Below are 17036 nucleotides of genomic sequence, written 5' to 3'. Positions count from 1 at the left end.
GGTGACTATATATATATTATATATTATATATATAACCCTATATATCATTATATGATGGCTGGCTAATAATTCTCAAATAAACAGAAAGTACAAGGCAGCCACTGAATAGCTCCGGTTTCTCTCTACCCTGTAGGCCCGGGAGATGCTCAGCATGCATGTGGCAGACAGTCAGACCTCTCAAAGGTTTCTTCTCTCATGCAGAAAAGCAAAGCCAACGGCAGGGTGGGAAACAACATTACGTCTTAAAGTTGCATTCACACAAACATTGGGTCTGTGGGAGGCACACTCCTCAAGGGTACTTCTGAAGTTCCTTTGATGATTCAGAGGGACGGCCAATAATTTGCCCAGACAAGGCCTGGCTCTCTGCCTGGACTATGCTGTTAGGTAATAGCTTTCCCCTTCCTAAAAGTAGAAGCAGTGGTTTCTATGAGTTATCTTCTAAACATAGGTTTTAAATTATTAAGACTGATAAAGAAAAGAGAGAAAGATTTAAATGTTTCATCCAAAAGTTAGAAAAGTACTGTTGGGAAATTTTGTGAAGTTTATTAGGTTAGTCTGGGCTCTGATATACTTGTATTATTGATTTAAACCTGTAAGCACAATAAATCACAATGACCAGGGAGGCAGCCCCAACTCAAAGTGAGAACATAGATCAATTATGAGAGTTCCGCACTTCCTCCTGGTCTGCCTTTATAAAACCACTTCACTCCAAAAACTCCCTTTCTTATTTTCTCATCTATCTATCTATCTATCTATCTATCTATCTATCTATCTATCTATCTATCTATCTATTTCCTCACAAACTTTGGCTACCCAGAAAAGTGTTCTGAGCTGGAGGATGGGGAGAGGCTAGGAAATGCCTCCTGGATGTGGCATGGTTATTGTACTTACGAAGCCAGGTAACCACGCATAAAATCAAGGCAGCCACAGTTCTAGCACGGATGGAGGAGGTACTCTCTGGGTTTCACTTCTTAATTAGGAACTATTGGCTGACTGCTGTGGAGGAAAGGAAGAACAATGTTTCCTTGGGGGTACCCCCACTGTTAGCTTTCCTGTGCTCTAGTGGACTGCTTCACATTCATGAGCATACGGCATCACTCACTGGGCTTAGGAGGAAGGGAAGGATGGAAAGGAAGGAGGGAGGGAGGGAGAGGGATGAAGAAGAAGGAAGGAAGAGAATGGGGAGAGGAACATAGGGACATGGAAGGGTGTGGGGAGAACTGGAGAACAGAAATGGTACTGGCTAGCAGTATATTTCACTTGTAGACATGTTCGAAATTATCAACAATAAATAAAAATAATGTTGATAAAAAAGAGTACTTATTATCTTCTCTAGAGTCAGAGCACTTGGGCTCCAGCCCAAGATCTCCCCACAGGGACGGCAGCATGGCCTCATTCTCCTTGACTCTGAATCTGTGAAGCGGGTAACACGGCATTGTTTCCCAAATCCTGGAATGCGTAGCACTGGGAGAACTGGGTGATGCTGGACGGCTTGAGCAGGCTCTCTCTGTCAACGACTGCACCTTCAATTCAAGAGTATTGAGATGCACGTAAGAAGCATGCCAAGTTCAAGAACAGTATTACTTAAAAGAAATCCATGATGAGGTAATGAATGAAAAGGTGAACTTCAAACCACCCTTGGTGAACAGAGCACATTCTTTGTAGAATAAATAGCTACACAATAAGTGAAAAAGAAGTAACAGTGAGAAATGATGCTTGCGGTTGCCTCTGAAACAGTCACCTCCAATAACAAGCATCAGCGAAGAGATCAATACCCTAAGAACATCTGTGGCCCTTTAAATTGGAATGGTCACACTGTCACCTGCCAAGCCTTCAGATGACCTGTAGATTCACCAACAGAAGTTCAAAATCGTAGGTGTCTCTGGAAGAGTGTCACACAAGGAATGCCCTTCAAGGAGAACTTGGGCCAAGAATACTGTCTAGATCAGATCCAGGATAACCCCATTGTAGGCAACAAAGTGGGCAGAGAAAACAGTCCAATGACCTGGGTAAGGGCAAGCCCAGAGTCACTCACAGGGGAAGATGCTCTGCCTCTGTGACAGGCCTATAGCAGAAATAGAAGTGGGATTGTTTGGGATTAAGAAACCTCTAGCACATATTTAATATAAAGTAACAAATAGACCTTGTCTGGTTGTGGGAGCGGGGAAGGAAGTAAAGAAGGTTGTGGGGTGGGAGGCTTAACGACAGCATTTTCTGGGAAGCTGCACCGTGGAACAAGAGCAGAGGAGAGGAAAGAATTAGTGTGTCTTGCTCTATGTGATAGGAACACTTGTGTCCAGACGTTTAAAGCCACTTTCTGAAACCAACAGGGACAGGTAAGCTGATGGCTATCGTCTACTTTAAAACCCTTCAGAAGAGAGAATGGAAAGAGGGAGGAAAAGTGATAGAGGAAATATACAAAAATATTTATGATTATTAAATCTAGTTGTGAATTCAGGTCCAGGGCTCAAGCCACATGAAAATGCACAGGCTTTTACACCGGAGTCACCAGAATTTGTACACTGTACCCATAGAGAACACGCAATGTATATGGATGGGGGCAGGCCTTTGTGTGTCCTCCCGTTCATGAATCTACATGTGCAGTGGTCATCCCTGAAATCAGAGGACAAGGCAGAGCGGGGACTACTAGTACTGAATGCTACCAGCCTGGAAAGCAAACCTTTGCTGTATTAGAGAGCTGATACAAGCCCATTGTCCAGGCCAGATTGGTAACCCAGCCAGCAGGTAGTGCGAAACAGCAGTATAATTCAGAGATGGAGCGTCTTCTCCTACAAAGGCCTTCCACATCCTACCTTGTAGGTACCCAGGTCTTTCCCCCTTTTTTTCCTTGGCGATTGTCAGGGCCGTTTGACCTCTGGCTCCCTGGAGATTCTGCACTAGCACTGGCTTGGGCTTGAGGGGATAGCTTAGGAAGAATTTGGCTCTCTTTTGTTATGGTGATTCCACCTGTAATCAAAGTTCTAGCAGTGGGCTCCATACATCTGCCTCCCCCAGCTGATTCTGCCTGAGACACTGGGCACCTGTAATCTCCTTCTCCTGCTCCTGATGGGAGGAGGCCTTGCCCTTTTGAACCTTCGTGCCCACTGGTATAAATACCCGACTTGAGTTTAATAAAGTGACCATTTACTCTTTGGTAAGTGAGCAAGGTCTCTTTTGTGTGTGTCTGTTTAAATCCTCAGGACAATCATCCATTCTCGTGGGCCCGAGTTCGGGAAAGCGCGCGCCTGGATCAGGTGTGGGTATCCACAGAAAGGGCAGGGCCTTACACCACCTCCCACTGCAGGCACCTGCATGGTCTTGGTATGCACCCTGAGCCCTGCAGGACATGGTTCAGTGTAGCTCTCATCCCACTGAGAATGACGGTGCTGCACAGAATGTACACCTCCTGGGGTGTAGATACCAAGTCTGCAAGATGCCTGCTCTCTTGAGTCTCGTGATTTACTGAGCGCTATGGGTCCTTCTCTGCGTGGGTTCTATCATGGGTATCCATCAGCCTTTTCTTGTTCCGGATATGGTCTCCAGCTTTTCAGGAATCTGGCGAACTCACAACTACTGCTGTCTACATTTTTCTCCTAAAAGACAGAAAACATCCTAGTTTATAGACAAGTATGCTTTCCCAATGAGGAAAAAAGAAAAGAAAAACTATCCTCAATTCCAGGCTCACTCATCCCCACTTTTCTTCCACATCCTTGCTTTGAAAGCAAGAGCTCTGGGGCTTGGTTTGGGGTTGTTTTATTTTTTTCAGAGACAAGACTTTGTTTTTTTCAGAGACAAGAACTTGGATATAAATGAACTAGAATAATCCTTTTAAAACATAACAAAGGTAACTGGTGATGAAGAGAATGGGAATTCAAGAAGCATTTGAGCGTTTTTGAGTCCATAAGGAAGACTAGTCAGCAAATTCAGATTCTTTTTTCCCAGATACTTGCTCTTAGTGGGCAGACCCACTTATGAGGCCATGTCACTGAGCTCAGGCTAATGGCATACATGCCAATTAGAGCTAATTCTTTTACCAAATGCACGTGCCTTCCTGTGCTTTCTTCTCCTTCTGCTATCTAGATGCAAATAGCATCATGGCCCTAAGGGAAGGCAGAAACACAAAATGAGAAAAACCTGGATCCCTAAATCATCCCCAGAGGAAAGGTCCTTTGCCGGGAGCAACAGCACCAGGCTGCAACATGAATGAAGATGAACTCCATTCTGCTTTAGCAGCATGGCATTTTATAGCCTCAATACTAAAGACTTTAATGAATGAAACAAGTTAAGCAATAGAATCCCACATCCTTCCTGGGACATTTGTTGTTTTAGAAGGGCAGAAGCTGAAGACTAATGAGGTTGAAATCCGAATACTTTGAGCAGAAAACAGAAGAAAGAGGAGAATGGAGATAAATGGAGACACAAAAGAAACACACTGGCTATTAGTTAACATTTTATTTTGTTTTATTATATATATATACACATATACATATACATATATATATATATATGTGCATGTATATGAATGGTTTGTCTGCATGCATGTCTGTGTACTGTGTACATGCCTGGTGCTCTGGAACTCAGAAGAGGGTACCATGTCCCCTGGAACTGGAGTTATAGACAATTGTGAACTGTCTTGTGGGTGCGGAGAATCAGACCTAAAAACATAGCAAGTGCTTTTAACTGTTGAGTTAACCCAGTCCCAGGTTATTAATTTTAAGGCAGAATATGGGTGTACGGGAATTAACTATATGATCCTTCTTAGGTGTGTGTATTTTTGACATTTTATTTGATACACTTTAAACAATAAAAAAGATGATGATGATGATCATGATGATGATGATAGTGATAATAATAGGATAAGGAATTCCTGCTAGTCTAAAATGGGAAATTGGAGAAATTCAAAAATTAATGACAAAATGAGTCAAAACATTTATGTTTGAAAATTAAAAGCTCAAGGGAAAAATCTTCATTGATTGCAAATTTCATCTTATCAGAGATTCCTTCACCCGAAAATTAAAAATATAATAAGGAAACAAATATCCTATTGCTATTGTTTATTTTGGGGTGACCAGATACTTACTAAGCTCTTCCTGAATTCCAATGTAATCAATGCAAGAAGAATACAGAATTAGAGACCTGCCATTTTGTAACTCCTGTTGGAACAAGGCTTTTACCCAGAGTGAATCCATTCTCCCGGTGGACGATGAGCTCATGCATGTAAGCTTGATAGGAAAACAATATGACAACACATGTAAGCATGATGTGACCACACATGTAAGTATGATGAGTGGACAGTCAGACAATATGTTTAATATGAAAGCATATTGGGTGACCAGTGAGGCCCCACATGGGAACTTGAAAAGTAGAGAGTGAGATCACACATGTAAGCATGATGGCTGGACTTCCAAGGTTAAACCGTGTGGACAGTTGAGACCACATGTGTGAGTGTGATGGGTGGATTGTGAGACTGTGAACGTATGTTTGATGGATGAACCATGAGACTGCACGTGTGTGATTGGGAACTTGATATCAGAATGGGCTCAGAACATCTGAATCTACTAACTCATCGTATCTTTACCTAAAAGGACATACATAATTATGTGATATTTTTGTACTGCAATGTAAAAGTACATTCAACGCACCAATTATTAAGTCTTCTGGCTTATAAATATATGTAAAGTCTAATCAAAACTAGAGACAAGATACCAGGACATAGAGGTGATGCAAATCAGGATACATTCTCCTTGACATATGAAATCATGCTGAACAGGAATGTCTCTATTCTCCACCCTTCTCTCCTGAAGAAAGTCATAACAGGCCATAGACTCTTGTGTAAGGCACATTCCTGAGGGAACCCTTATCTCTGGAGACAGGAGGACAAGAATATGACATGGAACAAACAAATGGGCCCTGCTGACTTCCCCGCAGTACACCTCAGATCATGAACATCTTATCATATCAAACTATTCCTTAACTACCAACTTCTTTACCAAACTTAGCATAAAACTACACAGGTTTCCCTAAGGGTATTTATTTCCTTTTTGGAAGTTGTTATATGGAACAAAAATTGAATGAATTTATATGCTTTCTTCTTGATAAAGTAACTTTTGGGTGGTTCATTCTCAGCCATGAACCTGAGATAGAAGAAAAAAAAAACTTCTTATTCCTACAAAAAGAAAAAGCTAAATACTAAGATCCAATGCATAACATACAGTAAACTACCCAATTTCTCCCACAATAAACTGGCATCCACTACAGGGCTCTGACGCTCACCCTTTGGATGTCCTTATATACACAGGCCGCATCAACTTTGTTCCAACTTACCTAATTAGGGTGATTATATGATCACAAATTTCAATATGCTCCACTCTCAAAGATTAAAATATGAAAAGCGTACTTTAAAAATCTGTGAAGAAGGGATTGGAAACATGGATCCATGGTTAAAAATGAGTACAACTCTTGTAGAAGACTGGCGTTCACATCCAAATACTCACATCGGGCAGCTTACGACTACCTAGAACTCCAGATACAGGATATCTGGGGCAGTCCTTGGCTTCTGCTGGTGTGGTGGTTTAAAAGAAAATGGCTCCCAAAGGAAGTATCAGTATTAAGAGGTGTGGCCTGGTTGGAGGAAGTGTGTCACTGTGGGGGCGGGCTTTGAGGTCTCTTCTTCTCAAGCTTCGCTCAGTGTGATAGTCAGTTGACTTCTTGTTGCCTGCAAGATGTAGGACTCTCAGCTCCAGCACATCTGCCTGCCCACTGCCATGTTCCCTGTCATAATGATAATGACCTGAACCCCTGAACTGTGAGCCATTTACAGTTTCACACCCTCAATTAAATGTTTTCTTTACCACAGTTACCATGGTCATGGTGTCCCTTCACAACATTAAAAACCTAACAAAGACAGCAGGCACACATGTGTGCATGTACACACACACACACACACACACACACACACACACACACGGCAGACCCATGCAGACACATACATATGAAAATGTTTATGAAGAAGAGGTTGCTGCAATGAGAACATATCAAAGTGGATGAGGTTTCTGCACCTTTGTGGGACTCCTGTTTGCTCTGCCAGCACCTCTACCTCTTCCTCTTCTTGAGTTACTTTTTGCTTCCATGTTTCACAGGCTGAAATGCTGCCTCTTTTTTTTTCCTACAAGTTGCATATTTAACAAATGACAGGCCCTCAAGATGTTTTTGATAGATGTTTGCTATATGAATAATAATTATGCAAATTTTAAACCAGAAAAGAAATATAACACATGCAAAGAGGTGGGGAAACTCTAAAGCCCTTCTGTACAGAGTTTTGGAAGGTAGTCTGAGAACATTTATCAAGGAGTTGTGTGTGACCCTTTTCCAAAGTAGAGATGAAATTCATGAAGCAAGGAGAAAGTTATACTGCATGAAATGATGAGTGAGCAGCCACATCTGCTCTGTGGAGCTGTTCTCCATGCAGAGGTTCTGGTAATTTCCATACACCATCAGAAAATAAAAGCCCAAGAAAAAAAGGAAAGGCATATTATCTTTGGGTCTGAATATGTTTTTCTTCCAGTCCCTGTCCTGAGAGAGCCTTATAAACACCACATTAAATGGTAGCATCCTTGTGTTTTGTTTCCTCACACTCCTTATGAATGACACTGAGTCATCGGTAATGACAGACAGCCTTTCTTGACTTCAATTATATCCCAAGTCCCTCACTTGGCTTATGTAGTGCCCTGCAGCTATCTCTCAACATTCCGATGCCTACTGCAGTGTAGGTGCCACCTTCAGGCCTCAGGATAGAGTACAAACTTGGCAACCAGTGCCAGCCCAAGCAATACGACATCTAAGACTCAAACTGATGACAATGGCAGGTCAATCTTTGAGCTAATCTTTTTAATCTAGACATAATGATGTTGCACAAACAATGTGATAAAGGTTCAAGGCACACACACACACACACACACACACACACACACACACACACACCTCCAGCCTGCCACAAACAGGTACGGTTAGAAAAAATGCCAAGGAACAGCCTCCCAAACTGATTATCCAATACCAAATGGTTAGCCCTGAAACCATTCACATAGAGAAAATGTTATATGGACTGAGGAGTTTGTATTTATGTATCTAGTTGTATTATTTATCTATGTATTATATATTGATATATAGTGATAGTCAATTCAATATATAATTGATCAATGATTCGTGTGGGAGAGCTCAGCCCACTGTGAGTGGTATTACCCCTGGGCAAGTGTTCCTGAATTGTACAAGAAAGCAATCTGAGCAAGCCCTGAGAAGCAAGCCAACAATATATATATAATTTTTAAAGGGATGTTATGAATTTAGAGTTAAAGGAGTGTATGTGAGGGGTGAAGAGGAAGAAAGAGAAGGAGGCATTATAGAATTATATTATAACTTCAACATTAAAAAATCATAAAACAAAAATATAAAGAAAATGAGTCTCTGGGGAATAAAAGAGAAAAATAAAGGCATTCAATATAAAAGTCCAAATGTGTTATCACACTCAACAGACAAACTGACTTGGTTAAATTACATGAGTTTCTAAACCTTTACTCTTAATTTCTATGCTTAATTTGTCACACAATGGTGCCAGGGCTGCAGCAGCCTTTTCGGTGGTGTGCTGCTACATTAAATTGCTAGCTCCATGCTCAGAGCAAGCACAGCTTACACAAGGTTCCCAGGCTTTCTCGTCTACTGAGAGGCTAATTATTATTGTAGATACTAGTTAACCTATTATTTGGGGGGAAAAAATAAGATGATTGCTAGCTTTTATGTCTATCCTAAAAACCACCCGCCATGAGCTTTTTTATGTTAGAAACATAAATGGACATGCTTCTGTCTTTCTGTAATGTCTGAATCCATTCAGCAACAGTAAATTCATGGGATACGTCACTTTCATCGTGTGTGATTTACCACATATGCTGGTTAATTTTTTGTCAATCTGACACAGATTAGTAGCCACCAAGGAGGAGGAAACCTCAGTGAAGGTATTATCTCCATCAGATTGGCCTGTAATCATGTCTGTGGAAGCATTTTCTTGATTCATGATTAATATAAGGGGGCTCAGCCCACTATGAGTGATATCACCCCTGGGCAAGGGGTCCTGAGTTGTATATGAAAGCCGGCTGAGCAGATCATGAGGAGCAAGCCTGTAAGCAGCATCCCTCCATGGCCTCTGAATCAGTTCCTGCCTCCAGGTTCCTGCCTTTAATTCCTACCCCGACTTTCCTCAATGACAGAATACAATTGAAAGTGTGAGCCAGATAAATTGTTTCCTCTCCAAGTTGTTTTAGGTTCTTGTGTATTCTCCCAGCTAGAGAGAAGCAGAAGTGATTCCAGGCAAAAAGAGGACACTGGATAGTCCCAGTTTCCCTAAATAGTGTGACTGCTGGCAGTCACGGATTCTTTTACACCATCCACAATTACTACTATTAACTCTCAGACCACACATCATACATGGCACTGATCTCTCTCTCTCTCTCTCTCTCTCTCTCAAATACACACACACACACACACACACACACACACACACACACATTTGTAGTTCACAGAATGGTTACAAAAGGGTTAAAAGGCCACAGAGTTCAAGAAGGTCTTATTGAAGACAGAGGTTGAGAGCTGGTACAAAGGCCAGGAGAGTCACTATAGGTGTGCTATGGAACAATGGTCTTGTATTGTTTTAATAAAACACTGATTGGCCAGTAGCCAGACAGGAAGTATAGGCAGGGCAATGAGAACAGGAGAATTCTGGGAAGAAGAAAGGCTCAGTCTACAGTCGTCACCCAGATGCAGAAGAAGCAAGATGAAAAAGTCTCACTGATAAAGGTATCAAGTCACGTGACTAACACAGACAAGAATTATGGGTTAAGATATAAGAAAGAAATAATAAGAAGCCTGAGCTAATATTTATATTTATAATTAAGGTAGGCCTCTGTGTGTTTCTTTGGAACTAAACAGCTGCGGGACTGGGTGGGACAGAAAGCTCTGTCAACATAGGTGTCTAGATGAGAGGGTCAAGAACCCTAAAGGAGAGCTGCTTAAGGCACAGAACCCGACAGCAGGGCGAGACATTGGCAAAGAGGCAAGCTGCAGCTGCATGGATCTTTCAAGAGAGGAAGGTTGGACCAGGTTCCTACAGACAGTCAAACAGATGGGTTGATTGTAAACACAATCCGAGTGGGCCATGGCAAACAGTGGGGACCACGCTGAGCTAATTCCTGGGAGTTCTCTATTGATCCCTGGACAGATGGATATGGAGGTCAGATGACATGGTGGTGAGGCTGTAGACACTACAGTGATCTCTCATCGGTTCTGGGGTGTGTGTGTGTGTGTGTGTGTGTGTTGTTTAGGTGAAGATGCTGCATCCTTTACTGTTCTGGTGGGTTTGGTAAGTTTGGGAACTGGTTTTCCTAACACGGACTCAGTATGACCATGTCTTCCCAAGCCAATTGCAGAAGTTTCTAGGGGCTGCTTTGAGAAGCTGCATACCCCTCAGTGCCTCACAGGTAGTACTAGACAAGTGGGTGTCTATTCTGCCTCTGCATTCACATTAAAAATGGCCCAGGCCAGGCGCAGTCTGAAGACCACTGTTTTATACCACATAGAGCAGGGCACAGCCTGACACCAGGTAAGAGCTCCACAGTCAACAACAACATAGAACTTTGGAAATGTGTTTTACTCACTCTGTCAATGGTGTGGTGTTTGATCAATGTTTCCTTTAAAAACGGGAAAGCCCGCGTTGCATTCCATCCTCAAGAGAACACTAATAACTGTGTCAGAGCCACAGAGGACCAGGAGCAGTGGGTTGGCCCCTCCCTGTCCTCTACAGAGAAAGACTAGTTCTCCAATCTGTCCTGAAAAGTGAGTAGCTGTTGGGAAACTAAAAAATAAGTACTTAAGAGATCTCAAATATAAGGTGACACACAGAATTCTTCATCCTGCCATGCCTCCTGAGAAGTTCTCAGTTAAATAACAAAAGTGGCACGTACAATACGTGTACAATTGTGTACAATTCACACAAATACGCCCTGGGAGGAAAGAGGTGGAAAAAGTTGAGGAATCTTCAGGGTTTTTTCTTCTAAACGCACCCTAGAGGTCCAAGTTGGGCTTTTGATTTGTAAGTTGCTGCAGCTCACGCGGCCTCGGCATGAGCTGATGTGTGTCAGGCCGCAGATTCTCGAGCCTCTCCGGAAATTAATGAGGGAGGGGAAGGAGGAGCACAATGTGCAGGGCAGAAATTACTCCATGGAGACTCAGCAATCCAGAGCGAACCCAATTTGAAGGAAACAATTAGAAAATGGCCCAGGTCCCAAATCAATAAGTGGAGGTGGCTGTGGGCAGAGAACATAATGGCGAGAACGAGACAAAACTGCAGGTAAGCAAAGCCCTGGGACGGGGGCACTCCTCGGTGTCCTTCTGGCTGAGGAGCGGGTCGTCCATCGAGAAGCTGGAAAAGGCCCGTCTGAGCAGGCATCTGCAGCCCAGCCAGGCTCTGGTGTCATCACCTGGAGAAGGAAACAGCACTGGTGTGGCTTCCCAAATCTGCTAAGCCTGAGTACAGTCCCAACAGAAAGAGGACCTCTTGCAAAATAATGCAGTGTCCTCCAAGAGGTTTGGAACTGACCCTCCCATTAGCTCTTATGGAAGCCATGCTAATACATCCCTCCAGCTCTGGGCTGAGCAGGTGTAATTTGGTAATGTGGCGGTAATTGAGTGCTGTCGACTCAATACAATTGTAATGTTTGACTAGCAAATTATCTCATTTTTTTTTCCTGCAAAAAATGGTATCTGTGATTCTGCGGGATAGATCGTTTTAAAGGCTGACGCTCACTACTAATACAGAGATCTTTAATTGATGGAAATGCTAATAATTGCATCAGCTGAGAACTATCTTAGCCAGCTCTTCATATCCTATTAACCCTTTAAACACAGCAAGCTTTCATTTTCAACCAGCAAGAGTCACAAAAGTGTGACTCGTGGTGCACAGACGTCTATTCTCTAACGCTTGGGGGAGGCGCCTTCCTTCCCTGCACTGTCCCCTAACAGATCCCCATGATGTCATCACTGAGCTGATAAAAAGGTCTGTCTGCTGAAGACCAGATCTCCTCTGCCATATTTCTGTCAGCTAGTGACCTATTTCTTCTCACGGCACAGCCAAAGCCTCCTTCTAAAGAAATAAACTAAACTTTTTTTTTTTTCTCATGAACCTCCCCAAACCCACAGGTAGAATTATTCTTCCAAGCCTACCCTCCCAGCCATCTTATCCAGATACTACCTTTTGGTGCCCTCATAGATGCTGCTTTCAGGCCACTGCCCCCTGCCAGGACTCACTCATTCTTGGGGTTCAATGTCTAGGCTCCTCAAGGAGAGCTTCCCCTCACTTATACTCAAAAAGCTCAACCCATGAGCATTTTGACACTGCGAAATTCTTTTCTTGCGTTGATCATGGTTGAATCTGTCTCTTCCATTGACACTATACTACCCGCATGAGATTATTTCAGTACTCCGTATCTGAAGGAAGGATTCATGAGTGGGAATAATGACTGATTCTTTGCAAATCTCTGTGGTTTCCTTCCATCTCTCCTCTACCAGATGGTGAACATAAAGGCGAGAGTTTTCTCCTGTAAACACATGTGTCTATGCACATGGAGGGGAAAGGCTACCTGACATATTATGGAGAGGTTCAAGTCTTAAGTGAGCTAAAATGAATTTCTTTCGCTGCTGATTAGAATTAGCCTCAGTCTGGCCCAGAGGGGATTCGGTCCTGAAGCTTATGGTGTCTTCTTGCATCACCTGCTGTCTATCCTTTGGCCCTCATCGAGCTGCTGTCATGTGACAGTCGCTGGCAGGATATTAAGGACCACCTAGTCTGTGGCTTCCTTGTTGGTCTGCGTGTATGACTACAGTTCTGCCGTCACGGGAACCTGAAGGGTCACTAGAAATTAATCAAACACAGATGCTGTCCTCAGGGAGTTCAAGGTCTAGACAGCAGAGAAGCAAAGAAAAGCACTCCGGGACTGGGGATCTGGTTCTGTGTGTAGAGCACAAGCGTGAGGACCTGAGTTTGAATCCCCAGCTCCTACGAAAGGAAGGGCCACAGCAGCACACCTCTGTAATCCCAGTGCTTCTTTGATAAGATGTGAGCAGAGACAGGAGAGGCTCTGGAAGTTGGTGAATTGGCTAGCTTGACATACATAGTAGAGTACAACGCTGGTGGGCAGGCTGGCTTAGCATCCAGTCTGTGATCACACAGATAGGGTCAATACAGATATGATGAGCTTCCTGAAACCGTCAACATAACAGGCATCTCCATACTGATAATTCCAGAGGTTATTCTGCTTACAAAAACCAATATCATCCATCATGTTAAATTAGTGCTGCTGATTTGCATTTGGTTTTGTCATTTTGATTGTATTTAATTTGTAAACGTGTTCTTGTTTAATATTTATTAAAGAACTATACACATAAGTTTATATCCAGTTTTTAAAAGTTTAAATGGTGTTCTGCTCTTAAAGCTTTTTCCTGTGCTAATGAGATAAAGGACAATTCCCCACTTTCTCTCCTATGAGATTCAGGGTATCTGGATTTATGTGGACATCTTTTACTCATCTGAGTTATGTGCAGGGTACAGATATACTTGGATTCTTCTACATACAACCATCCAGTTTGACCAGCACCATTTGTTGAAGATGATGTCATTTTTTTCTCTGAGTATTTCTGTCTTCTCTGTCTTTGATTTTGTATCAAAACTCAGGGTGTGCATAGGTGTGAGTATTTATGTCTGGGTATTCAATTCTATTCCATCAAACAACATGTCTGTTTTTGTGTCAATACCATGCTGCTTTTAGTATAATAGCTTTGTAGTATAAGTTGAATTCAGAGATAGTGATACCTTTAGAAGTTCTTTTATTATCCAGGAATTTTTATCAGTACAGGCACTAAGACCAACAATTAATAAATTCAACACCATGAAACAGAAAAGCTTCTGCCAGACAAAAAACACCATTTTTTTGGACAAAAAAAAGAAGCCAACAGAATGGGAAGAGATTTTTATCAACTACACATCTAATATAGAGCTAATGCCCAAAATACATAAAGAACTCAAAGCAGTTAGATATCGAGAACACAAATAACCTAATTAAGAAAAGAAATACAGATCTAAACATAGAATTCTTCATAGAGGAAACTCAAATGGCTGAGAAATACTTAAATAGATGCTCAACATGCTTAACAACAGGGGAATGCAAATCAAAACTACTCTGAGATTCCATCTTACACCTTTCAGAATAGCTAAGATAAATAACACAGTGACATCTCATCCTGGTGAGGATGTGGAGCAAGGGGAACACTCCTCCACTGCTGGTGGGAGTGAAATCTTGAACAGCCACTATGGAAATCAATATAATGGTTCCTCAGGAAAATGGGAATGAATCCACTTCAATACACAACTATACCACTCTTGGAAATGTATCCAAGAGATTTTTAATCATACCACAAAGACACTTTTTCAACCATGTTCATTGCTGCTCTATTCATAATATCCAGATATTAGAAATAGCCTAGATGTCCCTCAACAAAAGAATGGATAAATAAAGTGCTGTACATTTACACAGTGGAATATTACTCAACTGTCAAAATGAAATTTGCAGTGCTGAAATGGGTATAACTAGAAAAAAAAACATCATGAATGAGGTATCCCAAACCCAGAAAGACAAATAAGTTATACAATCACTTATATGTTAAGTCAATGATAACCAAGCTAAAATCCATAGAACCATGGAGAGGAAGTATAGAGCAGGGACTAAGGGCAGACAGATAGATCTCCCTAGGAGGGAGAAAGAGAATAGACAAGTTATGGTTTGATGGGGTGGGGCACTAGAATGCAAGGATCAAGTCAGACAAGAAGTATTGTGGGAGGGGATACAGGAAGAGACAGTTAAAATTAAGGGACATTTTAGAGGTACTATGTAGTATTTTAGGAAGTAGGAACTTTCTAAAACATATATATATATATATTATATATATAAGTATATAAGTAATCTAAATAAAATTGCCAAATCATGGAGAAGATAGAATTCCAAGTGGCTGTCTCTTGTCACTAAATGAAGCTTCCAGTACCCGGATTAGATTACATTTAAGTGAGTTGTTTGCCAAAAGGGCCATCTGATGGGAATCCCCAAATAACTCACACTGTTGCCAAGACTATAGCTTGCTTTCCACAAACTGATATCAGGGCCCATTGTTAAAGACAACAGCTACATAACTAACCGGGCATGGAGAAGTTGATCTGGTGCCTACTTTAAAAAGGTAAAGAGAGCCTTCACCACCATATTCTAATGTCTTTGGTACAGGAAGGTAATCCACATACTGTCAAAAGAAAAACACAAATATCAACCCAGCGACAAGCCCTTCATCCACAATAGTGTGCTACCAGAAAGATATTCTAAGGCAATAGTGGCACAAAGCTTTTGGGAGTAACTAATCAATAACTGATTTGACTTAAGGATTACTCAATGAGATGAAACTCATACCTGAAACTGCTTCCATGACCAAGAATCTGAGACTAGATATCCTAGGAACTTAGGGTAAAACCAAATAATATTAATCTAAAAAATGGTTTTAGTGTAATGATAAAATGACTCCTAAATGATGTTCTGCTATATTCATAGATCAGTGTCTTGTTCAGTCATCAGAGAAGCTTCCTTCTGCAGCAGATGGTAAAAAATAAAGAGAAACCACAGTCAGACATTATACAGAGAGTGAGAGACCCAAGAATACTCAGCCCTAAATGGGATGTCTCCTTCAAATCCCTCCCCTCAGAGCTCAGGGAACACCACGGGAAAGGAGGGAGAAAGAGTGTAAGAGCCAGAGGGTATGGAGGACACCAAGGAAACAAGGTCCTCTAAATTAACACAAGAAGAGCAAATATGAACTCACAGAGACTGGAGCAGCATGCACGAGGATTTGTACCAGGTTCTCTGCCTAGATATTATGGCTTCCAATTTAGTGTTTTTATGAGATTTCTGAGAGTATGAATCATTGATCTCTGATTCCTGTGTATTCTCTTGGGCTCTTACCCTTCTGCTGGTTTGTCTTGTCTAACTACCCACAGTGTGATAAATTTTATTTTACCTTATATTTTATTTTAAAAATGAATGAATGAACAAACACCTAGCCAGTAGGAAAAGCTAGCAAATGCCATTTTATACCTGCTACAAGAAGAAAACTCAGTTTTCTCCAATGGAGTGACATTGGGTATATCAACGACCCCGTGACAGGCCTCATGTTCAGTTGACCAACATACAATGGACTCCACAGATTTTTTTTTATAATGTGGTTTTACTTAGTTACAGTTTTGTGGAGGGTTTGGTTTTGTTGTTTTGTTTTGATTTGATTTGATTCTTGTTTCTTTTTCCTTTTTTCTTTTTTCTTTTTTGAATGGTATTTTATTTTCTTTTCTTGGTTTCGGGGGGTTATTGTATTGGGAGATGGCTCAGCAGGTAAAAGAAATTGACACAAAAACATAAAGAATTGAGTTCAGATCCCCAGGCCCCACACTAAAAATCTGGTCATAATAACTTCTGTCTGTAATCCAGTATGTGAATGCCACATTGATTAAAAGACTGTATCTCAAAAGATAAGGTAGAGAACAGCCAAGGAAGAGACCCTGGGTTCATCTCTAGTGTAAATGCACACTTGCGCACACACACACACACACACACACACATGTACATCTACACACACAAATACACATTTGCATGTATACACACATGCACATAAGCACACTTGTGCAAAACAAATTCATGTTAATATAGTTTACCTTCAAGGAATGGTTTCCTCCCACAGCTCCAGACTATTCAGAACGTGGTGGAAAATGTTGACCAAGAGTTCAAACAATCCTTTTGGGATGTTTTGGGAAGGGCTTTGGCGTCAGAGCGCTTGATAAACCTGATGGTGGTGAGAAGGTGGGAGCTGAAGAGTAACCTCCCACAGAGTCAGCTTTGGCAAGTTCTTTAATA

At 41.7% G+C, this 17036-nt stretch overlaps 1 protein-coding gene across 1 annotated transcript in view; it reads right to left on the bottom strand.

The window, feature by feature from the left end:
- Positions 1–1237: 1237 nt before the first annotated feature.
- LOC146894901 (uncharacterized) overlaps positions 1238–17036 on the bottom strand; it is a 230704-nt gene continuing 214905 nt past the window's right edge. The window contains exon 6 of the mRNA XM_087906642.1: positions 1238–1523. Coding sequence (XP_087762768.1) covers positions 1257–1523 — 267 coding nt within the window. The 3' untranslated portion in view covers positions 1238–1256. The remainder of the gene's footprint in view (positions 1524–17036) is intronic.

The sequence above is a fragment of the Myodes glareolus genome, chromosome 5 (assembly GCF_982192425.1).
Source record: "Myodes glareolus chromosome 5, mMyoGla1.1, whole genome shotgun sequence".
Classification (NCBI taxonomy): Eukaryota; Metazoa; Chordata; class Mammalia; order Rodentia; family Cricetidae; genus Myodes; species Myodes glareolus.
This window is presented reverse-complemented; position numbering and strand designations above follow the sequence as displayed.